This window comes from Manis javanica, chromosome 1, assembly GCF_040802235.1.
Source record: "Manis javanica isolate MJ-LG chromosome 1, MJ_LKY, whole genome shotgun sequence".
Taxonomy (NCBI): Eukaryota; Metazoa; Chordata; class Mammalia; order Pholidota; family Manidae; genus Manis; species Manis javanica.
In genome coordinates this window covers 195,868,048-195,894,387 of record NC_133156.1, presented here as the reverse complement: position 1 = coordinate 195,894,387, position 26,340 = coordinate 195,868,048, and the positions used below count along the sequence as shown (strand labels likewise).

Genomic DNA, 26,340 nt, shown 5'->3' with positions numbered 1-26,340 from the left:
TATATTGCATAATTAAAACTAATATAATATTGTGTATCAACTATACTACAATAGAAAAATACATCAAAAAAAAGGATGGAGGGAAAGAATACAGAATGTATATAAAAAAGAATCTCTTTTGATGATAATTTTTTATTTTCACACCTTGATGTTTGCCATTACATAATGACTTTGATGGGATGCACCAGTAATAAAGTCTGTTTCTACTTTTGATCTACTAATCATCCTAGTGGTCTTTTCAGTTACTCTTTTTAACAAATTTAAGCTTCACTCCAGATTTAGAAACAGATGGAAGTGAGTCAAGATTTTCAGCAAGAGTTTATGGTACTCAAATAACAGTAACTGGCTAAGAGAGGAAAAAAATAGTGGGACTTCAGTCTGTGTTTAAATTGTATAGACTTGCCAAAATATGGACCAACACAGAAATGTCAGTTTCACTTATTTCAGGCCATCTTAGGACTCTAAAAGTACTTCAGTTACTTGACAAATAGTTGAGTACCTCTAATTACCAAGTACATAGGCACACAAGTAAAGCATTTACACAACTATTTTTGAGATGTAGAGGAAAAGCCACATTCACACATATATTTTGATCATCCATTAACATATTATGTTCATTGAGCAATCACTACATGCAGATAGGGTGCTGGTCATCCTATTACATATGTAATAAAGGCAAATGCAATGATTTAAAGGGGCTTCAAGATACATGAAATATTACTGTAAAGTGTGATGGGGTTAAAATTGAGTTAGGAACAGCTCTTTTTAGTTCACCTTAAGGTGAGTGGTCAGAGTAATTACACCCCCATCTATTAAGCAATGAAAGTAAAGTTCACATGTCATGAACTTTTTTTTTGGTTCATCAGCACAGCCAGGATTGAACAAGTTTTTAAGATACCTATTCCAATATGAGAGAAAATAGAATATGAATGAATAAAGAACCAGAATATAGAGAGTGACATCCTGGATCACACTAGTATGAGACAAGAAAGGTGTAGAATCCAGAAAAATATCACTGAAACCCAACCCAAAGAGAAAAAGGTTAGAACAGGACATAGACTGTTCTCTTGATAACTGTATTTAGCTAAAACTCTATTGCATTTCATTTATAACCTGACTTATATAGTATTACAAGCAAGTTGTCAGTAATTCTCAAGTTCTCTAGATGACTTTGTAAAATCCCCATTTCTAAATCCTCTGGTTAGTATTATAGATGCAGACTTTAAACTGTTGGAACCACTGTTACGTGCCTGGAGTGGAGAAAGTCAGATGGTCCCAGAACTGATCAGCAGCTGGTGTGTGCCAGTTCAACTGTATGAGTTACTGATACTAACACTTCTATTCTGATCCTGCATCCTGGGTCACTCTAACCATCCTAATCCTCCCCAGGCTCTCCTTGCAGCCCAGGAGCTAAATGATGAGTACAAAGCACAGAAAGAGACCTCTAGGGCCCCAACCCCTGGACCCCGCAAATTCATTATGGAGTGTAAATTATTGAGAACAGCACTAGGCCAACAGTTAGTGTCTTAGTAGGTATTAACATCAAGTAGGAGCTCATATTAGTTCGTTTTACTAGTCTTTTAATTGACAGCAATTAGGGAAGTCTTCTATGTAGCAGGAGTTCACTAATTAAGAACTGTTATGGCTAAGACTTGCTCTCAACTGTCTTCTACCTACTGTGAAGACAAACATGTAAACAAAGTACAACCCTTAGCTATGTGTGAGGGAGAAAATGGTCACTGTTCTGGTCCAGATTTCCCTCTTTCTGACACCCCCCTGCATGTCACACATGCTCTCATCTGCACTGGGGTGTTGTTTCTTGTGTTGGCAATTTTATTCTTACCTAGCGTGGTTGCTTAAAATTAAGTGGAGACTCTTTATCTGTTGTATTGCTAAGGAAGTTTCATTTTCTTCCATAATTTCCACGAAGCACCTTCTGCCAATTTTATTCTCTGTGAATGGTTTCTTAATTTTCGAGGTGCTGCAGTAGGCTCCATATCTCCACTCCGAGAGCTCTTTGTTCTTTGGCCCGACCACTGCCCATTATGTAGTCTGTTTTTGCTAACATTGCTGTTACAGTAAGAGGTTTTGGGTATTTTTAATTCATTTCCGTTTGTTGGAAAGAGTAATTTCCTATTTGGGGATGGAAATAAAGATACTTCATACTTAGACTGCTTGAGGGCTGAAGCTTAGAGTTTCCTTGAAAATAATCAGAAGCTCCAATTCATGTGGGTGACTTGTCCTCATATGCAAAATTTGCAAGGACTGTCACCAGAAATTTTGCTTTGGAGCTTTCCAAGATAGTTATCTTTCACTGTATCAGAGTTTCTTAAGCTTCAGCACTATTAACATTTAGGGTTGGCTAACTCTATTGTGGGGGCTGTCCTGTGCACTGTCAGATGTTCAGCAGCATTCTGGGCCTCCCACTAAATGCCCATAAAACTGCCCAATTTTGACAGCTAAAAATATCCATAGACATTTTTGCCAAATGTTCCCCTTGGAGGGCCAACTCTCTCCAGGATGAGAACTACTGTTCTAAATAATAAAAGTGTGAGGGTAGATTGATGAAAATTATACAATGTATTAACAAGCAAAACAGAAACATTCAAGACAATGACAGCAAATACTTCTGGAGTATATTATGTGGACATACAGGCATTGTTTAGGAACTCTTCATATAAAGACACAAACCTGTTGGATGAAGTGCTCTTGTATTTTTATTACCCACATTTTATAGATGCGGAAAATGAGGCTCAAAAAGGTCACCCAGCTGCTAAGTGTCAGGTCAAGAATCTGAACCCAGACAGTTTGACACTAGAGTCAATGTTTTGAACTTACTATCCTTCTCTTTCAACAAATACTTATTGAACTAGATAACCTACTTGGCATAGCATGGAACTGCTTCTGGTAAATGCTTAGTAAATATTTAAGTGAATAAATGAATAAGTATTTATAAATCCAGGAAATCATTTAATATTTTATGAAGTACTGAATAAATTCCTTACTTTAGTAATTTAAATTTAAAAACACATTTCTCTTTTAATACAATCAACTAAATATTATCTATTAGGGCAAAGCAGAGGGTCTCTTAGCTTTTCTAAACCCATTCTTGAGGATCTTTTGAAAAATATTTGTCAAGGTGACCGTTAGTGTTTCTTCTAATCTGAGTTTCTATTTATCTGCTAGTGCAATTTTGCATTGTCAGAATGAAAGCTGGTCAAACTGAACAAACTATTATTTTCCTGATGAGATTAAACAAAGCATCTGCTCTTACCCTATAATAAGGAAAAAGAGAATTCCAAACTAGGTATGTGTTCTGATGATCTATGCTGCACTGTTTGATAATATGACCTAGCTTCAGGACTTATTAAAAATTGATCATCTTTAACTAACAGGAAACCACTTTAGCCGATCAATGTTCAGGCTTCCATAGTTGGCTTCCTATAATAGATAAGAGTGTTTGACTCTGAAGGTTGTTACAAATGCATTACATCTGATTTATATCTAAGTAGAAAACATTAGATATAAATTTTTATATGACAAAATATGAAAACTTCTATTATTCTTATTAAAGATTTTTTAAATGTATATTTAAAAGAATGGAAACTTCCAGTGTGTTATTGAAATAGCAATAAATAAAATATAACCATAAAATAGCAAGAAGACAACCAACCACATAGCTTCATCTTCCTAGTTCTTTTAAAACTTTTAAAGAGTATTATCATTTTAGTCAATGAAGCCATAAGTAATATATTTCTTTTGTTTAGATGATCTTTCAAAAATTTGAATGGCTTCATTTATTTCCATAATTCTGAAGAAGAAGTCAATTATTTTAAGGAAAATACTAGGCAATGTCCTAAATCTCAGTTTTCATGGAAGATCTTTCAGATTGTCATGTGATGAGAGGCATAGAAGTACTAATATATTTTATCTTCTTCAGTGATATGCAGGGATATTTTTGTTCCTGATCTAGGGTGTTTGCTCACAGCATTAGAAATCATGATTTCTAAAATCAGTACTTACCACATAGTAAATAATCTATAATTTACCTCCCACACAATCTTGATGCAGAGCATTACTTCGCTATTAGCATTTAGGGTGGAGAATCCTAATATCTAAAATAATTGTGGGTTACTCTATGTGTCTGTATATAAAATGATTTATGAGGGTACAGATTTCTACTGAAATGATAGGGTCATTCAGGCATTCTTTTTTATAAATTTGTAATTATGGAAAACTGCAGAAGACAACAAACACTAAGCAAAACAGAATTTCTCAGAAAATAGAAAGTGGCTCCCTTAGGGTTGTTTGGAATTGTTCTCCCAGTTCAGTTGATGGCCAGAAGCTGGGTTACTGTACTTTGAGCTCTGAAGTTGCCAGAAACAACTCCAACCACTGAGCTACTGAAGGCTTATCTTATTTTATAAAGCTGTCTTCAGAGATGGATAGTTGTAGAGCTAGCAAAGTGCTAAGCCTTCATTATTATATAAATACCATTCAGATATACTTTACTTGAAGGTCAGAAATGATGGCTGGTTCAGAATACACTTTTCCATGACTTGGATTTTTTTTTAAAATTGCTGATATGAGTAGAAAGTCAATAATCCTGATTCTAAAAGAGTACCTTTTCCTTTGAAATGGTTGTATCATCAAGTAGTTTATTATTCCACAAAAATCTGGCCTGTGTTTTATGAGATTTATATTGCTCTGTTTTATGAGATTAATACTACTATACAATCTATATTTAAAATGTTTAAAAAGAACCTTTTACAAGATGCTGAAAGACATATTTATTATTTTGTTATATCTACTTTCTAAAATATGAGAAAATACTGTAGCTAAAGAGCTGCTCTTTCCGTCAGGCCTGTATATGGTAATAGATGCTACCTTAGATTTCACAGTTTGATAAAAAGCTTTGTTACAGTAGAGAGGCATTGGGATTTAATCTCACTACATATTAAGGAAGAATGCAAGTAGGAATACTGTGTCTTACTTGCTTGTTGAATCCAAAAAAACAAAATCTCAAAGATTCATAAGTCATGGAGAGAACCAAACCTGTAAAATAGATCTTACTTGTAAAAAATTTTCCTTACTTGTTAATGATCATCTCAGAAATAGAGCTATGCAGATTGGGGTGGAAGGTGAATTTTAACATCAATTATATTATAAATTACTGGATATAATTCTTTTACTAATGAAAATAAATTACACTGACACATGAAATGATTACTAACAGAGCAATGTTCAAATCAGTGTTGCTTGGATGAAGTGATCATTATGGTCCAAGTGCAAATATATAATTTTCGGTTATCTGTGTGACTTACTGATTTCATAGATTTAGGAAGAGTTTTGTAGAGTACCAACTGCTGGCCATCACTATTCCTTTTTCCTTCACTTAAGACCATGGTACATTTTCTTTATTGTTCAGCTTCCAAAAGTTAGAGAGGAGTAAAAATTAGACTGTTGCTACTCACAACAGAGTACATACTACTAGGAAGATAGATCAATGAGAACTAAAAATATATGTTTTTATTTTCAGTCTCCTAAAATTAAACTTCTAGACACTGGAAATTTTGGACTATTTTGTGAAGTTTTTGTGTTTTTTAATTTTTTCTTATTCCTTAGGACATAGCATTGTTAGATAAAGGTCTTAGTGAAAGTTAGCAGGAAGAGGAAATTGTACTCAAATAAGTTAACTTTTCTTCTGATCATTTTAATATATACAGTTTGTTCATGGAAAAAACTAAAATTTAGAAAAAGTTTTTTTTTTTAATTTCTGTTGTCTGTTATCTCTAGTTCCAACCAGTGTAGGAATTTGGGGATTAAGTAATGAATAGAAATTGTGATAGTTATGTGTGTGTCCCTTGTAAAATAGTTATTTTAATGCTATTGCTACCTCTTAGCTTATAACATACTCTTCAATGTGCAGAAATTTTGCTGAGAATTGGATGTAGTGTCAGTTTTTTTGAATATTATTGAATTTACCTACCCACCTTATGTTTCTTAACAAAAGCATATAATGCTCCCAACTGCATTTCAACTAATTTCTGTTATGTTCTGAACTTACATGGTTTTAAATACTTGGAAGACTTATAGTAATTCTCTACTTGTGACAAGTAAAAACAAGAAAACAGTTGTCTAAATAGCTTCAATTTTTTTCTGGCATTTTGGTGTTATCTACCTGATGATAGCTTGGGAATTAGTTACACCTTTGCCAAAAACTTCTAAAAAAAAAACCAGTATGAGCTGTAATATACAGGACATCAGTTTGTTTTTATTTTAATTTTTTCCCCAGTTAGAGGTGCATGTTACAGCTTACCATTGTGGTCATCGTGGTTCATTTCATTAAGCTTCTTGTTCTATCTGCTTTCTTGAGACTTGGGAAACAGTATTTTTCTGAGTGATTGTACTATATTGTTCCAAATATAAGGCCACCCAGAATAGAAGGCAACCTCCAACTAGAAACAGCTCAAATATGGAGAAAGGCTGGGGGCCCAGAGCCCGGCGGGTCTTGCAGTGGTGGCAAGGGTGCCGTGGAGTAGGACGATGCCTGCCTGCGCTCCCGGTGAGTGAAGATGAGTCAGCTGCTGCTGCATTTGCTTGTGCATAACCAGACGGCTTCTGCTGCTAGAGGAAAAGTTACACTGGGGGGTAGAGAACAATTCCATACACATGAAAGAACATTACTCTGTGTCTAAATCTGGGGAGGGAGAATGGGAGTAGAGTCATTTCCTAAACAATTATCTTCAGGGTTTTTCTCCTGAACCTGGAGGTGAAAGTTGAGAAACCCCAAACACAGGGGAAGATCAAAGGCACCCTGCACCTTCCATGAAAAGGAGTTTAAAAGATCAGTGACCATGAAATGAATTATTAGACACCATCAGATGTCTGTAGACCAGCCCAGAAAATTATTGCTTGCCCTTAGAAATTGACCGCTGACCCAAGAGGTCATGCTTGCACTATGTGATCATGTGTAGCTTGAAAACAAGCAACCCTGAAGCTGAAAGTTGTATTTCCAATTTCATTAAAACGTTCCTCTTCTTAAACTCCCTATCTCCTGAGCCAGCCAAGTTACAATTTAAATAAATGTGCTTAATCTTATTGACATAAACTCCAAGGGTCTGTTTAAAATCCTTTGTTGTGCTGGTATTTCATTCAATAGCATATTTTAAAAAAATACTTCAGTGAGAATGTATTAGTCAACTGAGAATGTGTATTGATTGAACCTAGATAAATCTTCAAATATTTGTCTTATTATACTAAGAACACAGAAATCTAACCTTTTATTTCATAGTAACTTAATGAGATGTGCTAGAATGAGATTTTCGATTCTGTTATAATCAGAAAACTATTTAGCACCTGTTAATGTACAACTTTTCAGGCCTTTGGTTCCCTTTGCAGCTTCACAGAAAACACAGAAGCTATGAACCTTGATCTTTCTGGTGAATACTAGTCTATGGTTTACACAGCAAATTTGAATGTCTGTAGACCAGCCCAGAAAATTAATCCCTGAATGCTAAGTTTTCCACACTATGTAATTCCTGTTTTAGCCATTATTATTATTACTACTACTAATACAATTATTATTATTTTAAGGAAACTTATTTAATAAAAGTGGGTTTTCTTCTGCCTAGATTAAGGGTAGAGCAAACCTTTCCTTACCTATAAACAATGGTAAGTTGTCCAGAGGATTTTGTTTAGGTATGCTATTTATCATTGATTTTAGAAACTCTCTTACGTCAAATGCCCTGAAAGATAGAGGCCCCATTCTCAGGCAAAAGCATTCTAGGATTGATATGCCTGCTATTTTGCTAGGTCTGGAAAGGGAATGTTTGAAACAGAAGGGCTGAACACAAAAGGGTTTGAAAGGAAGAAGTGGAAAGGAGGGTAGCCACAGTGGCAAGGACTATTGCCTGCCAGGTTAGATCACCGGTCAGAGGAAAACCAGCACTGCATGGTGGATCCTAATTGAGAGGTTCGAAGTGAAGTCTACATAACCTCAAAAGCCTGTTCAAAAGAGGTCATAGGGTGGTACCAGGAGGGAAGAACAGTGGAAGAGGAACTATTCAGAGAAGAGCTTCTTTTATTAACTCTTTCACTTTGGAAACATACGGTCCTTGAAGAGAAAGAGGATGTCTAAAATTTGGTGATGGGGTTGAGGAGAGGGTGTACCCCTTTAAGCCATCTTTAAATTTAAAATAATTTCCCTTCCAGTATTTGTGTCACTATTATGTCTGATTTAACCTGAATTAGGAATACAGGAAAACATGAATTGTTTTTTTTTCCTAGAGGGGTTGGGGGTTACCATAATTGGCTGTCCTGTGTCATCACCTACCAGTAATTAAATCATTCGTAACAACGAAGGACAGAGCTGGAGAGGTGACCAAAGTGTCATATTCTGCAGCTTCCTCTCCTTCGTGGCTAGTAAGGGTATGGGCACCACCTGATTTTATTGCATAACTCTTTAAACAAGGAAAAGAATACGGCTTCAGTGGGCTTTTGAGATGGCAAGGATAGCCTTCAAGGACATGAGCAGAAATAACAGTGACAAGGAAGGCGAGAAAATCTTCCAAACTGCATAACTAATAACCTTTTAAAAATAAATAAGAATTACCAGTTTCTCTCCAAATAGCATGGTTTACATGAAACCCAGATCTATAGCCTTGCTGTGCTCAGCTTCTCTCTCCCATTCTTAAAATGCACAATATAGAAATAGATGCTAGAAAATAAATGTCCCAAGCCACAGTTGTTTCTTCTGTTTATGAATCCACACAATGATGTACCTTCAGTGTCCCTTCTTACAGGATTAGATTCATAGGACCAAGCTAAATGAACCAGTTATTATTTGATTAAGCATGAAAAAACCCTGTAGATTTGTTGATGGACAGAGATGAAAATCTCTCAGACCCTCTGAGTTTAACAAGCTCCATAAAAACAGGTTTGGAAAATGCCTGTTAGACTACTTTTTCTAGAAGGTAGATAACTGCCACTCTTTTTCTTCCCTGATCTATTAATCTCTTCCCAAGCAACCCCTAGAGAAGGTGCAGTTTTTACTTTTCCAATTCCTGTATGGGTGACTGTGACCTCACAGGTCAAATTAATCATGCCCAAGTTCTGATTTTTCAGCAGTTAAGGTGAAGAGGCACTAAACTACAAATACATAATTTATTATTTTTTTTCATTTTCAAAATGACCAAAAATAAGAGAATTTTTCTTTAAAGAAAATGTTGGATTTAGTTAAATCTCTTGGAAAATGCTCTACCATAGGTCTTTCTCTCAAAGAAGGGTTTTATAGGAGTCAGTTTCTACAGACCAAGAATGTGATGTGTCTGCATTTTATGAGACATGAATGTCTTGCTGAAGAAGCATGTTTAAGTCAGCTGTGGAGTAACTCACAAATTCCTTACTCTTGAGTATCTCTATACTTTCAAAAATCATTCTTGAAATATTCTTAATGGGCATTCTTTGGGGGCATTGCTCTCTTTGCTAAATCAGAAATGACATCTGGATATGCACAGAAATGGCTCTTGGTTAAGATTTCTTGCTGGTCAGGCAGCAAGTGAATTCCAATTAACAGGCTGATAGAATCTTAGGATAGGATAGAAAAAAATGAACAAAATGGATAATTTTCATTTGGCAGTGAAATTGAATATTGAATGACATCTATACAGTTGTAAACGACTTTTGTTTTAATAACAAAGTTGTTGATTTTCTACTAAGGGTTCTTTTAGGTTGTCATCAGGGGCTGATGGGAGTAACAGTTCACCCAACTCTCCAGCTAGCTTCAGTGGACATACCACACCTTCTCAGCAGCCTGAACCCGTGGTACATTCTCTTAAGGTAACCAATTGTGTACAACTATTTATCCAGAACTTAAGTTGTGTTGTGGCTTGTTTGCTGTAGTCTAGTAGTCCTCACAGTCTTGTTTTAACCATAGATTCTTTATTGTTTGACCTCTTACAGTATAACTTTCTTTATCTTCATTTTTGAAGTATGACTTTATTTTTTTTTTATAAATTAACAATGGGTTTGAGTACTTATGGTTGAATTTCTAGTTTGATCATTTTGTTTTTAGTAATTGTGATTCATATCTATCTGCATCGAAGTTGAAGTCTGATGTGCATGTCTATCCATATATGTAAAATATTGTTACAGGTATTTTATGTGCAGTGTTTGTAGCATGCTTGTCTTCAAATACAGACAGTTAATAGTTGGCCAAAATAAGGAAGGATACCAGATTTTTCTTTTGTTATGTAGCTGAAGTGCATTGTACAACTTCCTAAAAGTGTTGAAATAAACTAAAACCTACTCTATCCTTCATTAAATAAAAATAAGGTTTTCAAACTGTAGCTTCTTTATGGAGTATTAGGAAGTAGGTGTATGGTATTACTCATAAAGCTATTTTATTTTTTGCTTTCACTTAAAATATGGCAATCATTTCCAAAAAGATTTGGCTGAAATGTATCATTTATTTTTCTTTACCAGTAATAAGCTTTCTAATAAATAAAAATAAATAAGCACTATAAATAAAACTAATAATAAACAATGAATGCAAATATTTACCTAAGGGAAGAAACTGATGAGGCAGTAAAAATCATCTTAAAAATTGTGACAGTACCTTGAAGTTTTATCAGTTCCAACGTTATAAAGCCCTGTCCTTCAAATTATTTATAATTCCTAACATGTAGCTTTGATCAAATCTTTCAGAGCCATAAAGCAGGTAGAGCGCTTCAGTTCTGTGCTTGCCACATGAGTTTCCCAACTTGCCTAAAATTGTTTTGGTTTCAGAATTATTTATCAGCAGCCTGAATATGCATTCTTATGGAGTGGGCCAAGTTTTCCTTGTCATGCATAAAGCAAATAAATAGATGAAAACTTCAAAATATTTATTTGATTTGGGGGAGATTTGGTTTTAGCAGATTTAGCTCCCTCTTCTATTTTGCTGTAACTTAGACAAAATGCGTTTCCTTATTCCAAGCATATACTACTGATTCTTCAGAGGGAAGGTAGCAGAACCATGCAGGTGGCCAGTGGCAGTGCACTTGGCATTTCCTGTCTTGACTGGGACAACTCACAAAGTGAGCAACTGAAAGGACTCATGAGAAGGCACACTCGTAGGAGGGGCGCTGCCCTGTGTCTGGTGCATGCTGGCTTAATGACTAACATCTTGGTCTCTGCAGTAGCTTTTGGATACTGTTTAGCATGCTGTTTCTGTAGCATGAATCAGGCCCTAGCTATCTGAACAACATTTTAGAAATGAAAAATGAGAGAGTGGCTTCAATCCTGTAGTATTAATTTCTGCACATACTCAAAAACAATACATTTCCGTACTTTTCAAATTGAAAGTTGTTTTGGACTGTTGCCTTTTTAAATGACAAGTGTGATATCTGATCAGCATAGTAGATAGCATTGCAGTCTTTCCCAAATTTCTCTGTGCAGCTGTGTTAAGATGGCCTAAAAGGAAGGGGAAGGCAAGGAGGAGCTCTTCAATTTTCTCTGAATTCATTCTCTAATTTTCATATAAAATTTTATCTCAAGAGAGGATAATATTATATTATAATCAGAATACATAAGTGTCCTCTGTTGGCAGATGGGTAATAGTGAGCAACTGAAGCATTTTTATTGGATAACTGAAGGCCCTTGAGTATAGAATGTGTTTGCTTCCATGAGTTAACCGTGTTGTGAAACAGAAATATGTGCAAACATTGCCTATGGGAAATGCATCCTAACAATATCTCAATGTAGAAAAAAGAAATGTAGCCACTCAGCATGTTTTGTTTTTAAAAGCCACTGATCTAGACTGATTTATATTAAGACTTCTCTGTTTTGAAAAAAATAATTAGAACAATGGCTCAGTTTCTCATTTTTAATAGATTTTTTTTAAAAAAACCTCTATGCTTTAATAAAACTATGCTCATGGATTTGGGGGAAAAATTACAAAGCAGTGTGAGAAATTAACCCACTTGTAATAACACCACATTTTCCTTGCTTTAAAATTTTTGACAACTATTAATTGGAGCTTCACTTAATTTAGTATAAATTAACTGATTTGAAGTACACTTCTCTGAGATGCATTATAAATTGAATTTGTAGGCAAATGAGTTCCAGGAGTTCTTTAAGTTTCTATGAATATTCACTGAGCATAGTCAATGATTTCCTCTAAGTATGTAAAGAATGTGAACTGACTCTAATATGAGTTGTGTACCAAGGTGAGGCTTTTTCATTTACTATTGTCATATCCTACTTTAAAGGCATAGTGTCTTTATAGTAATAATAACTAGAAGTTTTGACTTAACTAGAGTAGTTTATGAATTAGATTTATTTATTATAGGATTGAACTCTGGAAATATCAATATATTCTCAGTATCTATGAACTTGACATAAAGGTCCCATGTCATTTTTAAGTCATTTATTTTGGCTCAACTGTTCATTGGTGCAAATTCTTAGGTGACACCATTAGGTGTGGCTATCAGCATTGACCATGACAACAGAACCAAGGAGTTTAGCGGTGTCACAGTTCAGCAGGGATTCTACAGGAGTTTTTAGGAAAACCACTAGTGTTTTATGCTTACATTAATGCTTTGACTTATAATCTGATATGGAGAAAAATAATGAATAGCACTCAAAGCTGAAGTTTTGTCCCCTCTTGTACAATAACAAGTAATGAAATGAAAACTTCATAAATATTTTTAAAGAAATTATTTTAAAATCATTTAGAGATAATTTAAAGAAGTGGAATCTTTGCCCTCTAAAATTATTTACAAGCATCTCATCCCCACTTTGCTCTGATGAAAAATACTTGAAGTGTAGTTCAACCATTTTCATTATAAGGAGTCAGTGTTTCTTTTTGCTGCTTACTATCAAAAAGCTGCCACCAGAGTCCTTTCCTAGACTCTCGGAACACATCCAGGCAAAAACTGTAAAGTCAGTAGCATTAATGTTAACAAGAATTCCTACATACGTATTCCTGAGTTCTGACCAGTTTTACCTGTCACTGTCATCTATTTTAGTCATCTTTTATATAGGCCATGTCTACATATCATTTGGAATATTTGGCATATAATTAATTATGTTGCTTATCTTAACAATGGAGCAAGAATTATTTACTGTCTCCAAGTGGTTGACAGCTTATCTTAATAACCCAATTAACTAAATGCATCTAATTAATTTAGACATTAATGAATTCAATTGACTATTAGTGATGCAATAGATGGCATTTAACAGTCTTTTGAAAATCAGGTAGAATTGATTCATGATAGGTTTTAGAACAATCAATTATTGTAAAAGATTTTGCCATATACTAATCCACTCTGATATGCAGACACTGAAAAAACTAACGGTTTTACAAAGTGGAGCTCATTGATGGTTTTATTCATAACTAACAAGTTTTTTATCATGTGAAATTTGCTTTTCTTTTTCAAAAAATCCAGGTCTTGGATGTTCAGGAAACTATAGATCGTCAACAGGGTAAAGAGTATGAAAATGACCTTAGTGAGACAGAAAAAGCTATAGTCAGAGAAATGTGCAATGTAAGTTTAATGTGCTTTATTCTGTATTTTGTGTTGAAAGCCTCATCATAGCTTAGTTATTGCTTTGTGAATACCCACTTTTTAAAATGCTGGCCAAATGCCATTGTATTTTATATGAAAATAAAACCAATTCCCCTTGTTTTTATCTTTAATATATTTTATTACAGTTTTATTACAATAATCATATTATAAAATATTCAGGTAAGCAATAATCAGCCAATTCTATATTCCAGAATGATCTGTGAAAGTTTTAAAATAATAAATTTACTGTCTAAAATGTTGTATCACTAGTTTTGATAAATGGGTTTTGTTTTATACTTCTCAAGTACCTTAAAGGTCAATGTTTAAAAGCCTGTGATAAAGAAAACACAGCCTTCTTCAGATGTATTTATAAATGTACTTGAAAAAAATCTTAAAGGTAGTATTTGCTTAGTTCTTCATGCATATAGCATGTGTGCTTCATGTCGTGCAAAGTAGTATCTTAGTAGTTCCTGATATAAGCTCAGAGAACAGTAAGAGGAGATGGATAAGAACTTAAAAGAGACACATAGAAATCTATGAAGTCAGAGAGGAACACAGTAAACATTGACATGCCATTTTCATGATGCATATCCTCTGTAATCATTAATGTGGCTTGGATTTTATCATTAATCACTGACTAAATTTTAATTTTGGGGGTAATATGGATGGGTGTATCATTTAACCAAGAGTATAATTTGTGAAGTTGATTAAGAAGGTAAATAGAATATTATAGAGGAACATATTTGTTAAAAGCAAAAATGTCACAGCAGATTATATTAAGCACTGATTTTAACTGTTTTTATATTGTACTTCTATCCTTATATTCTTGTCCATTACTATATCAAAATTTCTTTAAAAATACCCTTATGTTTTAGGCTATTAGAACCAGAATTCTCACTTACCAACCTCCTTGAGGTGTTCCTGGAATCCACTAAATGTTACATCATCAATCCTGTGGTCATTTTATAGCCTGGGCAACAATTTTAGTTTCCTGCTTGCTGTGTCATAGTTGTTTTCTTTTTCAGCCTTCTCCAGGTTATTTGTTTTTCTTTCCCACATATCTGTTTTTGTCTGTTTTCAAAAGGTCATTAGTTCTAGATACCATAATGCCTTAAATGCACCACTGTTCACCTTCTGTAGCTTTTCATCCTGTCCTTAAGATTTTAATTGACTATTTCCTTCAGGTAAATTTTAAAACTTAAGCCACACACCTAAGAATGGCTGTTGCTTCTCATCTGTTGACTAAGGAATGAGAAATAAAATACAAACATTAGGACTCTAGAACTAGAAGGGACCAGAGAGGTCATTCCCCAACAGTTCTCCAAAAACTAGTGTTAAAAGCTTTGTCATTTATAGATGTCTGGGTTCTGCCCCAGACCACAGGATACTTGGATAGGAATCCTGTGGTGAGAACCCAACACTCATGTTTGATGTTTGAAGAAACAAAGATTCCAAAATTGTTGACTTGCTCCACTTGTTCTCTAATGAACAGCATAGTCAGTAGCACACCCAAATCTCTTCCCAGAACTAGCTCTCCACCTTTCAGATCTGGTGAATCTGATGACTTCCATTTTCTTTCACCAAGGATGAAAAACAATGTGTCTTACAGAGGGGACCCTTTCCATTGGGCTTACTACCAGAATTTCTGTAAAGAACTGCGAGGATTATTTCTTTTCTTGCCTTTTTGTTTCAGATGAAAGATTTCTGGACATTAGAAAATTCATTTCTTAGTCACAGAAGAGACCTACTAATAGACTGGATCTTGATTAGTTCATGTTCTTTTCTTTGCCTGTATTTCCAAAAATGCTTTAAAAGGCCACATGTAGTGTGTTGTTGTTTTTCCTTATGTAATATACTCTCTTGAAGCCAAAACCTTGCTTGTCCTCCTCCTTTACCTTTAAAAGTTCTCTAGGGTACCTTTTCTAACTGTTGACTCTTACTTTTTGATCCCCAAAATCTGAGGAGAAAATGCAAGCCAGTCCAAATCTCAGAATTAGCACTGTTGTATTTGAAAACTATTTAAAAGCCAAGAAAGGAAAGTGTGGATTGAATATTTGTATCACCATTATATGTTATATGAACATTGAAAACACATAGCAAATATGGGAGAATAAAAAAAAATACAGATTGTGAGACATTTTCATAGATAATTTCTTAGAAATTAGCTAAGATTTTGAAACCTATCAGAAGAATTATGTGCTTTTATAATAATGTCACAAAAATGTGAAGTTTTCTCATAATATGAGATTGGTTAATAAGACTCAGGTAGAACAGGATGAAAGAATTTTGCCTCAGTTTTGGAGATAAGTTGTCAACATCTATACAATGAAAAGACTTATTCACAGTACAGTACCATCATGATGATTAGTAAGCATGAAATGCTTTATTCTCTCCCCAAACAGTATCTCAGAAGTAAATACATTGTCCTCTAATAAACAGTAAATCTTTTTCTAGTAATATTTTTATTTTAGGTTTGTCTGTTTGGCTCTTGTAAGTTCCCTGAGAACAATCGAAATACATGACTGGTCATCCCAGTCACAACCTCAGACACCTATGTATTCTGCTTTTTCAGTTAACAAGTTAACAAGTTACTACTCCGTCCGTGTCCACCTCGGTATCATTATCATTGTCTTTCTTGAGAGTTCTACCCTTTCTGAGTTTCCTTTCCCCATCTAGTCATTTCAGGGTGAAGACCCATTGCATACTGCATTTGAAGGCTTGAAGAAGGACTGTGCTTTTGAGTTGTAACCGTCTAATAATATCTTGTGTCCTAATAATATCTATGATCCTTTAAGGTCTTTGAGTCTATCCTTTGCTTCTAAACTAGACATTCAGAGTGTCCTGGGTAGATGTATATACCATTATGGCTGGAAAGGAGAGTTACAGCATCCCTTGGCTCCCTGATTCTGTATTTGTACCTCTTTGCAATCAATTTATTAAGAAATGAGACCTTCCTAAATCCTTATATACAGCTTGAGTCATCCATTGCTATGTCATTTCCTTTCTAAATATTTAAGCACCATAACTACATCTCCCTTCAAATATGACAGAACATTTCTACCATATAATAGTGTCTGTTACATAGGAACTCATATTTCTATTGGCTTAGAAATGAAGATAGACAGAACCTTGCATTTTTATGTATTGCTATGAATAGTATTGGGTTTCCTACAGTATCTGGCCTACTTTAAGAAAGACAAAAAAAGAAACACAGTCCAACAATAATTAATGAATTCATTGATTAATGGTTCATGTTAGAGCAATGTATATTTTTGTGGAATTTATCAATCTGAACATAATCCTTATAGTGAAGCATTATAAGAGGGATATGACTTATTTTTTGTGGTTGTGTCAGTGCGCGTGTGTTTTCCAATTAAGGTTAGTCTATTGGTATATCATTGGCAAATTCAGTGGTTTTACTTTACACTTACGTTATTCCTAATCTCACTTCTTGCTGTTATCCTGATAAAATGGTCCAATTTGTAGAATATTGTTATATCTATTTCAGTGATTCTTGAATTTATTCTTATCTTTTCCCTGTATTTGGATGGTTTTTGTTTTGGTAATCTGAGAGATCATACTTTTTGGGAGCTAAGATTTATGATGATGGAAGCCCACAGTCTGTGGAGAAAACCAGGTAAATTTATTGGTAGCTCTAATAACGCTCCCAGCTGAAGATGTAAACAAAAAGCTTGTTCAGTTTCCTTAGTGGATTCAACATTTTGGTAACCCTTGTTATGGATGTATAATACAGAAAGGCAGAATGATTTGTTCATGTGTTCTTACTTCTTGCTACACATTAGTATCATATTGGTAGCTTTAAAAAAATACAGATGACCGGGCCTCACCTCCACCAGTGCAGTCAGTCTCGGAGGGTGGGAGTTATTGTTTAAGAGTCCTCCAAGTGTGCAGTATGCAGAGCTGAGGACCACCATGCACCTAGAGTAAGTTGGCACATCATTCTTCAGTTCCGACACTTACTGAGATCTGGTAGTCCCATCTACTGGACAGTTCTTGTGACTTAGAAACTTGCCTCACATTTCATTTGCTTGTGTTTCATTCAGCTCATTCGTGTGGATATTTTGTCTCTTTTCTTCACATTCCTCTTTGCCTCTCTCATAGATCCCTTCTGAAAAGCCGCAATCTTTTTGTGGACGGGACAGTTAAGAAGCTTATTCTTTTTTCTCCTTTCTTTCTTTCTAAAGGTTGTATGGAGGAAACTTGGAGATGCTGCAGGTTCGTGTCCTGGAATTAGGCAACATTTGTCTGGAAACCAGTACAAAGGACCAATGTGAGACACACTTTTTCGAAAAACATGAGATCACCACTGCCAGAGAGAAATAAAAGAAGAAAAGAATGAATTTCCACAAACCTGGACTCATGGAATAACATGGTGTGATTGTACATTGCACATATTTCACCCCTAAAACCTTTAGCATAGCTAACGCTATATTTTATCTTTCTCACTTTGAAGTCCACAGCAGTCAATCTCAAACAAGGTAGCTTTGAAAAGATCACAATTTTGGTACCAGTATTTTCATTAGAACTAACACATTTTTGATTCCTCAGATCTAAGACTGTAATTGGGAAACCTGCATGACTGGAAGAGTCCAATAGAGCATCCATAGTTTATAGAGTTGACTCAGTGCATATAATGGTGAGTTTTCTACCATGTTGTATTGACAGTAAGAAGAGGTGTCTTCTAGCTTCCCAAGTTTGAGAATTGGGCACCTATTTCTTACATTTTAGTCAACAATTACTACTTTCTGCACTTGTACCACTTTCAGAAATTGTAATTTCTGATGTGTAATTAATTTGGGTACAAGTAAAATTAGATTTCTGGGATTTTATTTTCTTTTGACTTTTAAGGTGCTAAAAAAAATACTACATAAATTCTACTTACTATCTCTAAGGGTAGCATTATCAGAGGGTACCATTTATTTCAGTTGATCAAATAAATATCTTTTCTTCTAATCTTGAAGTATTGTTCATGAAGACCACATCTTGGGAACATTACCAACTTCCATATTCATTCAGTGTATCTGTTGATGTGTTAATACTAACAATTTCAATTAAAGAACAAGCAAACATAATTTTTCTAAGTGTTTCCAGTTGTATGATGTTAATTTCTACAGTTTAGTTTCTAGACATGCTGTTATATTTAATAAACTTTATGTAAACTTTAAAATATTTCACTGCATTTATGAAGAAAAGCTTTCTTTGCCTACAGCAGCTATCTAACATTTTAAGAAACTGACGCATGTCCTTCGTTATTGAGGCTTAAAGCTCTTTTCAGATTGCTTGAGGTTTGAAAAAGAGGTGTGCTAGCTTTGCTTAGTTTATCTCTTATTTTTGGTATATATATATATATAAATTATTATATATATATAATATTAGATTGTGTATATTGGAAATGCTATGATAGGTATTTTGTGTTTATTCATATGCAATGATAATTCCTTGTATGAATGTGCAAGAGGCCTGTGACAGAATGCTAAGTTTTTATTGCAGTTTAAGATTATAAAAGTAGGAATGCAACAATTCCCAGTTGGCAGATTTCTTCTAAAATACTCAGATTTGAATCATAGCAAATAGTAATCGTCATTGTTGTTTTTAAATAGGTTCATTGCACAGTGTATTAATTGTCAGTGCTGAAGGAATTTCTTTATACTTTCTAAAATGTTAGTGATGAAAAACCCGACCCCTCTGTTTTCAGAAAATATTTATGAATTAATTTACTATAGAATTATCTCCCTAATTATTGTAATTGGGTTACCATTTAAGCTTATCATTCTTTTAAAATGTTACATATTTTAAAAATATTATTACTCTGTAAAACAAAATTGCTTGCTATATTTACACCTTTTCTCATAGAAAATCTTTCATCCTCAAATTGTTGTATTCCTACAGTCTGAAGATTTAAAACAAATTTTTGTGCCTGCAGTAGAGCCTGCAGAAGCTAACACAAGGAACTGGTCTTTTGAGAAAATACTTGTGTAAATTTTGATACTGTATTAAAACTATTTTTTTAAAGTTCTGCATAAAATTGAGTATCAAGTAAATGTGTTCATCTTAGCAATAGTAATAAATTATTTAATCTCACAGTTTTTTTTCTTCAAAATGTTTCTCCTAAATTGAATAGATTTCTAATCATCACTAAATATCATAATGCCTCCTATATGATGGTGATAGTGGTAGTAATACAGTTGATTGATTATATTAAATATAAGACAAAGACATGTTTTTAAATATACTTATAATGAGAGATTTAATATTCAGAGATTCCTCAACTTACACTATTCTCTATTATAGTGTAGTTAAAAATTTAGAATGGTATTTAACGATATTCTTAAATTAGTTATAAAATGTATCACTTGTTCTTTTAAATCATATAGATAAAAGTTAAAACTTAATTCAATTACTATTTTATTGAAACATTAGTCATCAAAAGGAAATATACTGGAGGGAGAAATTAGTACTAAAGAAATGGATTGGCCTCTATCCTTAAGAAGATTATACATTATTAGGGGGAGATGTAATGTATACACATGATTAAGACATAAATCGGAAAGCATACGTACACACATGCTCCGAGAACACTTATACTTCTTGGAAATCACTAATAAGACTGGAATGAGGCCTCCTACACTTAGCATTAGCCCTGAACTTAGCATTAAGGTTATAGCACATGCTCAAGACACTATAGAAAATTCAGATAATCTTCTGTGCCTTCTAGTAAGATATCACTGGATGTGAGAGTGTCATATATCACATTGGCTGGAGCCAATATGAAGTATGCTTTACTAAGTGCAGCACTGAAGGACGTTTGACTTAGCGAGGCAACCTTCGGGCCAGCAAGTTCAGCTTTTGACTCTACAATTAGCTCTGTGAATTTGAGCAACTTAACCTCACTGAGCCTGTGTGTTCTGAAGTGTCAAAGGAGATAACATCTATCTTGCTAAACTGTGGTAAGGTTCTTTATAGCCTCCCTAGTTCTAAGGTTTAATGATCTTGACAATCCATAAGGAATGATGGCAAGTCTTCCAAGATGTAGGAGCCTAGACCCATGAGCTGTGGCAATTCATACCATTAGGCTGGGGAGGGAACCACACCAGTTCTGCAGGGTCTGTGTACCACAGAAAAAGGTCCTAGCTGCATTTACATATTTTCAAGTTCTGTTCTTTATTCATCATCCAAGACTATCACAGGCCTTGTTACAGCCAATCACTAATGCTTAGGGTGGGAGGTAAAAAGGGACATTGGTCTAATTCTCACATAGGAACAGTATGTTTGAAAAGAAAATTCCTACAACTATTTAATTCTGTATTTGTTTTTCATGTCATTGAAAACATTTGAGAATAAAGACTTTTGCTTCAAAATGGCAGCATTGGTACCTGCCGCAGCCGCCTCCTCTTGCTTTAAACCTGAAAAATGATCAAAAGATATTTAATAAATCCGTAATTCCACTACAACATAAGAAATAGTGTACTCTATAGACTAGCAGTTATGATGAATTCTTGAAAGACCAGAGACAAACAGTATCCAGTTGAAAGTGGATTCATAATTCAAGGTAGGGTATTATTAAAAAAGGAGGAATGGCTTTAAGGGTGTTCCCAAACACGGTAGAGTTTGATACATGCATTGGTTGGGATCCTGGGGTGACTGACAGTAGCCAAGCATTTTGATTTCTGCATTTAGTCTTTCCCTCCTTTGGTCAGGCAGAGAACAAATGAGATCATTCCTCCCAGGCCAAAGCAGAGAGTAAGTATGTTTGAACTGAGACACAGGGCAGAGTCTTCTTGTTGGTAACACCCAGAGGAAAAGGGATCCTCCAAGCTCAGATCATTAGCTATTGATAGTCTGCCAAAAAGTTTGTTCCACCATCTCTTTTATATTTAATTTAGAGAGGCAGAATTATTTCCAAACCCAGCATCCTGATGTGCTTCTTTAAGCAAGTTGTAGCATGAACCCAGCAAGTTAACAAGGAAATGTCAATAATAAGAGCACAGAACCAGGTATCACCCAAGGTTGGAGGGAAGCCATGGCTATGAATCAGAAGCACAAAACTCAACAAAGAAAGGACTGTATATCAAGAAAAAATTGAAATTAAGAGGACTTAAGAAGTATGGACTTTCAGAAAGATAATAAATAATGCATTCATTGAAGTGAATTTTACATCTTGGGAATAAAATGCAGATTGGGATAGCTTTTTTGCTTTTTGAGTTCCCTCTCTATGTTAGGTCTTTCCCACAGCCCATGCCTGTTCCTAAGATCTGCCAGTGTCCCCCAGATCAGCAATGGCTTGCTCAACATTGTAAATGTGTTGGTGCAAGACTGGCCTCAGCATGGGTTACAGCATCATGTACCAGGTGCTGGCAGCAGACTGGAGTGTCTTAGCTCATTCCTGTTGTGAATGTGGCTGGTCAGGGTCTTCAAAGACAGAGGCATAGATGGCCTGACTCATTCCCAATAATTCCCAAGAAGTTGTGCCTCCTGTATAGATTTTTAGGGTACCATATACCTAGGGAGATTCCCCCTCATTGGGCCAAGCCTCCTTACAGGCCAAAAGAATCCAATCTATAAAGAAGTGAGTACACTGAACCCCCTCCATTCCCTTACCCCCATCTCCATCACTCAGCAGGCATTGCCAGAAGGCAGGATGTGTAATGTTATCCATTTTTCCCTCCTCCTGACTGGTCAGAGAAATGCCATCGGTCCCTGTATCCCACAACCCACTACCCATATCTGGATACTTTCTTGGACTTCTGCTGGAACTTGGCACCCATATCAATAAGCTCAACAAGAGAATATTCTCTCACCATAAATGTTTCCTGAGTCAGGGGGCTGCCCCACTGCCTGGGATTGCTGTTGCTGGGCTTCTTTTTCCCTTGCAAGAGGGGGGTCTCACTGAACTGGGGTGGATGGGGACTGCGATTTGTCCATTTCACTGTCAACACAACATCCTCCTCTTTGCTCTCCCTTTTTCCAAGAATTACACCTCTTAGCGTCCAATCAGGCTTTGTCACAAGCACTGGGGCCTTAATCCGGCCAGTTTGTAGCACCCACTTAGCTTTACCAAACTGCATGCTAAAGTCTCCAACTTCCCATCCTGCTATCCCACCTTGACCGCCGCCGCCAAAGGATCAGCGTAGGGGACAACCAAGTATCCTTCTATAACCTCAGCTCTTCCAACTTTCTAACCCAAGCTTCAGCCTCTAGCTGGGCCTCAGGGGCCAGTGAACTGCCCGAGATGGGGGCCAGCCCACGGGGGCATCCACGCATTTCCCCTTTAGGCTGCCCCGGGCCCTGTACAGCCCCTCGGACGGTCCTGCTAGACCTGCGGCGCTTCCGGGCGGCCTGAGCACTCGCGCCGCGCACGGGCGCCTCCGTACGGGGCTCTCCTCCACGCAGCGGTCAGAGGCCGGCCCAGGATCTCCTCCGCGGCGGCCTGCCTCCGAGACCCGTGGCCCTCGTCTCCTGGCTGGCTTGCCAGGTGTCGGTTCACGGGCCGCTCCTGGACACGGAGGGCATGGAGAGACTACCGAAGGCAGCAGGCCACTCCGGAATGGTAATAAGCAGGGGAACTTACATACGAGGTCGGCCGGGCGGCTGTAAGAGGAGTCCCTCACTGCGCTCCCCGCCGAGTTTAGAAGCGTATCTAGGGGCCTTACCTGGGTCCAGTCACGTACGCCATGCGGGTGGTTGGAAAACATTGCTCCCCCAAGGTTGCCTCCTTCCAAGTACGGGGAGGGGGTCCGGCTGGCTGTCAGGTCAGCCCGTGGTCACAGCCTCTTGCTGACCACCTCCAACACTCGCTGTCTTGTTTAATTACTGTGTCTTATTTATCTCTTAATAATTTGTTCTTCATTCGTGACTCTTTTCCGTGAGTTTTAAAGATAAATTTATCAATTTTTATAAAAAATCCTCCTTGGAAGTTTGATTAGAATTGAATTGCATCTATTTAGAATAAAGTACTAAGTTTTGCCATCCATTACTCTTTAAATTTTATTCAGATTTCTTTATATCCTTTAATAATGCTTTGCACTGTATTACTGAAGGTCTTGCACCTCTTTTGCTGCATTTATTCCTAGATGCTCTATAGTTCCTATTGATTTTGTAGTTGGGATCTTTATTTCTATTTTATTTTTTCTACGTGGCTATTTAAGAGATATGAGAACCTTATTTTCTTGATTATTATCAAGTAACCCTAAAGAATGGCTAATTTGTGTATCTTGTTGAATTTCCAGTATAGACAATCACATAATTATCTAGTGATAAGTTCATTTCTCCCATTCTAAGTCTTATAGTTGTTCTTTGTTAGTATAGTGGTGAAGAGCAGTCCTGGAAATCAGACTTCTTGGATTCCAATCCTTATTAACTGTGTGACCTTGAGCTTTATCCTTTAGTATTGTCATCTGCGTAACAGGTAATAATATCTAATTCACATAGTTTTTGTGAAGATTATATGAGTTATTATATATAAATCACTGAAAACAGTGCTTCACACATAAATAAGATTGCAAAATAATGTTATTATCATTTCTGTTACTGTTGTGGCTAAATCATACAGTGTCCTCTAGTAAAGGAAGCTGTGATCATTGGCCTCATTGTATTTTTTTGGAAAGAAAAGTTTCTTTTAAGCCAAAACCATTTTTTTGCCATGTGAGGTTATAAAATTCTATGGCTTCTTTAAGTATTGGATCAGATCTAAAATCTTTTCCTAACAAAACTAATTGGCCTTCTAACAAATGCTCACCTGTGGGCATAGATGTATCATTAGTTAATTCAAAGGAGAACTATTAAGAAAAGATAAGTTTATCCACCTGGTCATTTGGTTTCTGAAGCATGTGGAGCTTTCTTCAATGCACAGTCAGTATAGTAATGTATTTTTCAGTTGCCAGTTAGAGTATAATTTTTCTACCTTCTAGCTGTTAATGAAAGCCCAGCTAAGAATACTTCCATTTAGGAAAAATAAAGTATTCATTTGGTACTACATTTGGTAATTTAAAACTGTCATTAACACAAATCAGATTACCACAGTTTGCCATGTAAGCCTAGCTCATAGTATCACCTTAACTCAGTTGCATTAAATGTTTAACCAAGTACCATTTCATGAAATGACCATATTTGCTGTAAGAATGTTACCAAGCATAATGTCCATTGATTAAACAAAATTTTATATAAAATCCCATGTGAAAAATTCAGTGTAGAATTTATAATTGGAGAATGTGTGTCTCATATAACGAAGTAGTGATCTTCCCCCCTTCCTCTTTTATTTAGTGTGTTTAAACTTACCATGTTTGACCTTTTGTCTGGCTGCCTGAAAGTCCAGAGCTGAGTTTAGAAGTTCAGTCATATAAACAGCATTTGCCACCATGGCTAGCATCTTTGAATTCCTAGTTTTTTCGCAGTCCCCATTTTCCTTTCCTGATTTATTAATCTCTTGTACCTTATTATAAGCTTATTACCTATTTTTGAAAAAACTGTAGTATAAATTCAGGAACTTGAAAATTTAACCATCAGGCTGCCTTTATCAAATGACTGTCAAGCCATAGGAACAGCATTAAGGAAATTCTAAATCAACCACAATAAAAGCAAAACAAAAATAAGAACAATACTGCCATGAACTAAGGGGTTTTCTTTACTTTTTATATTTGCTGTGTGTATAAAACTTTCTTCTAAAGTTTGTAATTATTAAGTTCTGTTTATTTTAGTACAGTTACTTTGCACTTACAGTTAAACAGAGATTTAGTTGTAAAATTACCTGAATTATCTCTTCCTTTAGTGGTTAAGATCAAGCAAAGTTCTCATTTTTTCTCAGATGGTATAACTGTTTCTAAAATATTCATATGAGGCTTTCATAAAGAAGACATACTTGCAGACAATATACACTGACTTCGTCCTTGCCAGGACTCTTCAGCTCACAGCAGGGACCCTAATCTCTTTTATCTTGAGCAAATTTTCTTTAGTTCCCAAAAGAAGATGGTACAAGTTGGTGCCAATGTCCCGTAATTATTAATGAACACATCTTTTTCCATGTTACCACTTAGAATTGGCATTTATATTGGATGAAGTATATTCAACTCACAGAGGAAGAAGAGGACTTGAAAAAATATTTGAAAAAATATTTAAAAGTCTAGGCAGGTTAGCAGAGAGAACTGATTTTTTAAATATGTATTCTGTATTCTTTGCCTTAAAATTATTCAGGAACTCTACTTGCCAGAATCTGGTGTCATTAAATGACTGAGAGCATGCACTGAGAGAGTCAGTCAGTTCCTTTTCCATCCAGTGAAGAGCCCCCCTGTGTGTGGATTAATGTACAAGTTATCTCCCTTCTAACCTTGCCCCAATTCCCTATAGTCGAGTTACAACAGAGCAGCTAGTGTGAACCCTTTGCAGTGTAAGTTAGATCATTTCACTCCTTAACTTCAAACCTTCAATGGCTCTCTATTCCACTAAGAGTAAAATCCAAAGTACTTGTAGAGGGTTACAAGTTCCCTATTATCTTCTGACCATTTCTCCTATTACTCTTCAGCTCACCCAGTCCATTATAGGCACACTAGCCTTTCTGTTCCTTGAACTCATGAGATGTCATTCCACCTTATGTCATTTTCATGGGCTGTCTCTCTTTGAGTCTGCTCCTTTCCCAGATAACTATACAGCTAACTTCTTCAACTTCTTTAAGTCTTTCCTCAGAGGTCATCTCAGAAAGGCCTCACCTTACCACCCTGTAGGCAACTGCAGCCAGTCTCCAATCTTGTTCTGTCTTTCTGTGCTCCATTTACTCTTT

At 35.7% G+C, this 26,340-nt stretch overlaps 1 protein-coding gene and 1 long non-coding RNA gene across 7 annotated transcripts in view; both read left to right on the top strand.

The window, feature by feature from the left end:
• CCDC85A (coiled-coil domain containing 85A) overlaps positions 1–21,099 on the top strand; it is a 189,708-nt gene extending 168,609 nt beyond the window's left edge. The window contains exons 4-7 of one of the 6 annotated variants that reach the window (XM_037020562.2): positions 6,431–6,565; positions 9,721–9,840; positions 13,431–13,529; positions 17,756–21,099. In XM_037020562.2, coding sequence (XP_036876457.1) covers positions 6,431–6,565; positions 9,721–9,840; positions 13,431–13,529; positions 17,756–17,845 — 444 coding nt within the window. In that variant the 3' untranslated portion in view covers positions 17,846–21,099. The remainder of the gene's footprint in view (positions 1–6,430; positions 6,566–9,720; positions 9,841–13,430; positions 13,530–17,755) is intronic. The other 5 variants (XM_037020558.2, XM_037020563.2, XM_037020559.2 and 2 more) reach the window with 5 other exon arrangements.
• A 1,877-nt stretch (positions 21,100–22,976) lies between these two features.
• The window catches only part of LOC118972788 (uncharacterized), a 106,348-nt gene continuing 102,984 nt past the window's right edge, over positions 22,977–26,340 (top strand). Inside the window, exon 1 of the long non-coding RNA XR_005061875.2 lies at positions 22,977–23,118. This is a non-coding gene — a long non-coding RNA (uncharacterized lncRNA). The remainder of the gene's footprint in view (positions 23,119–26,340) is intronic.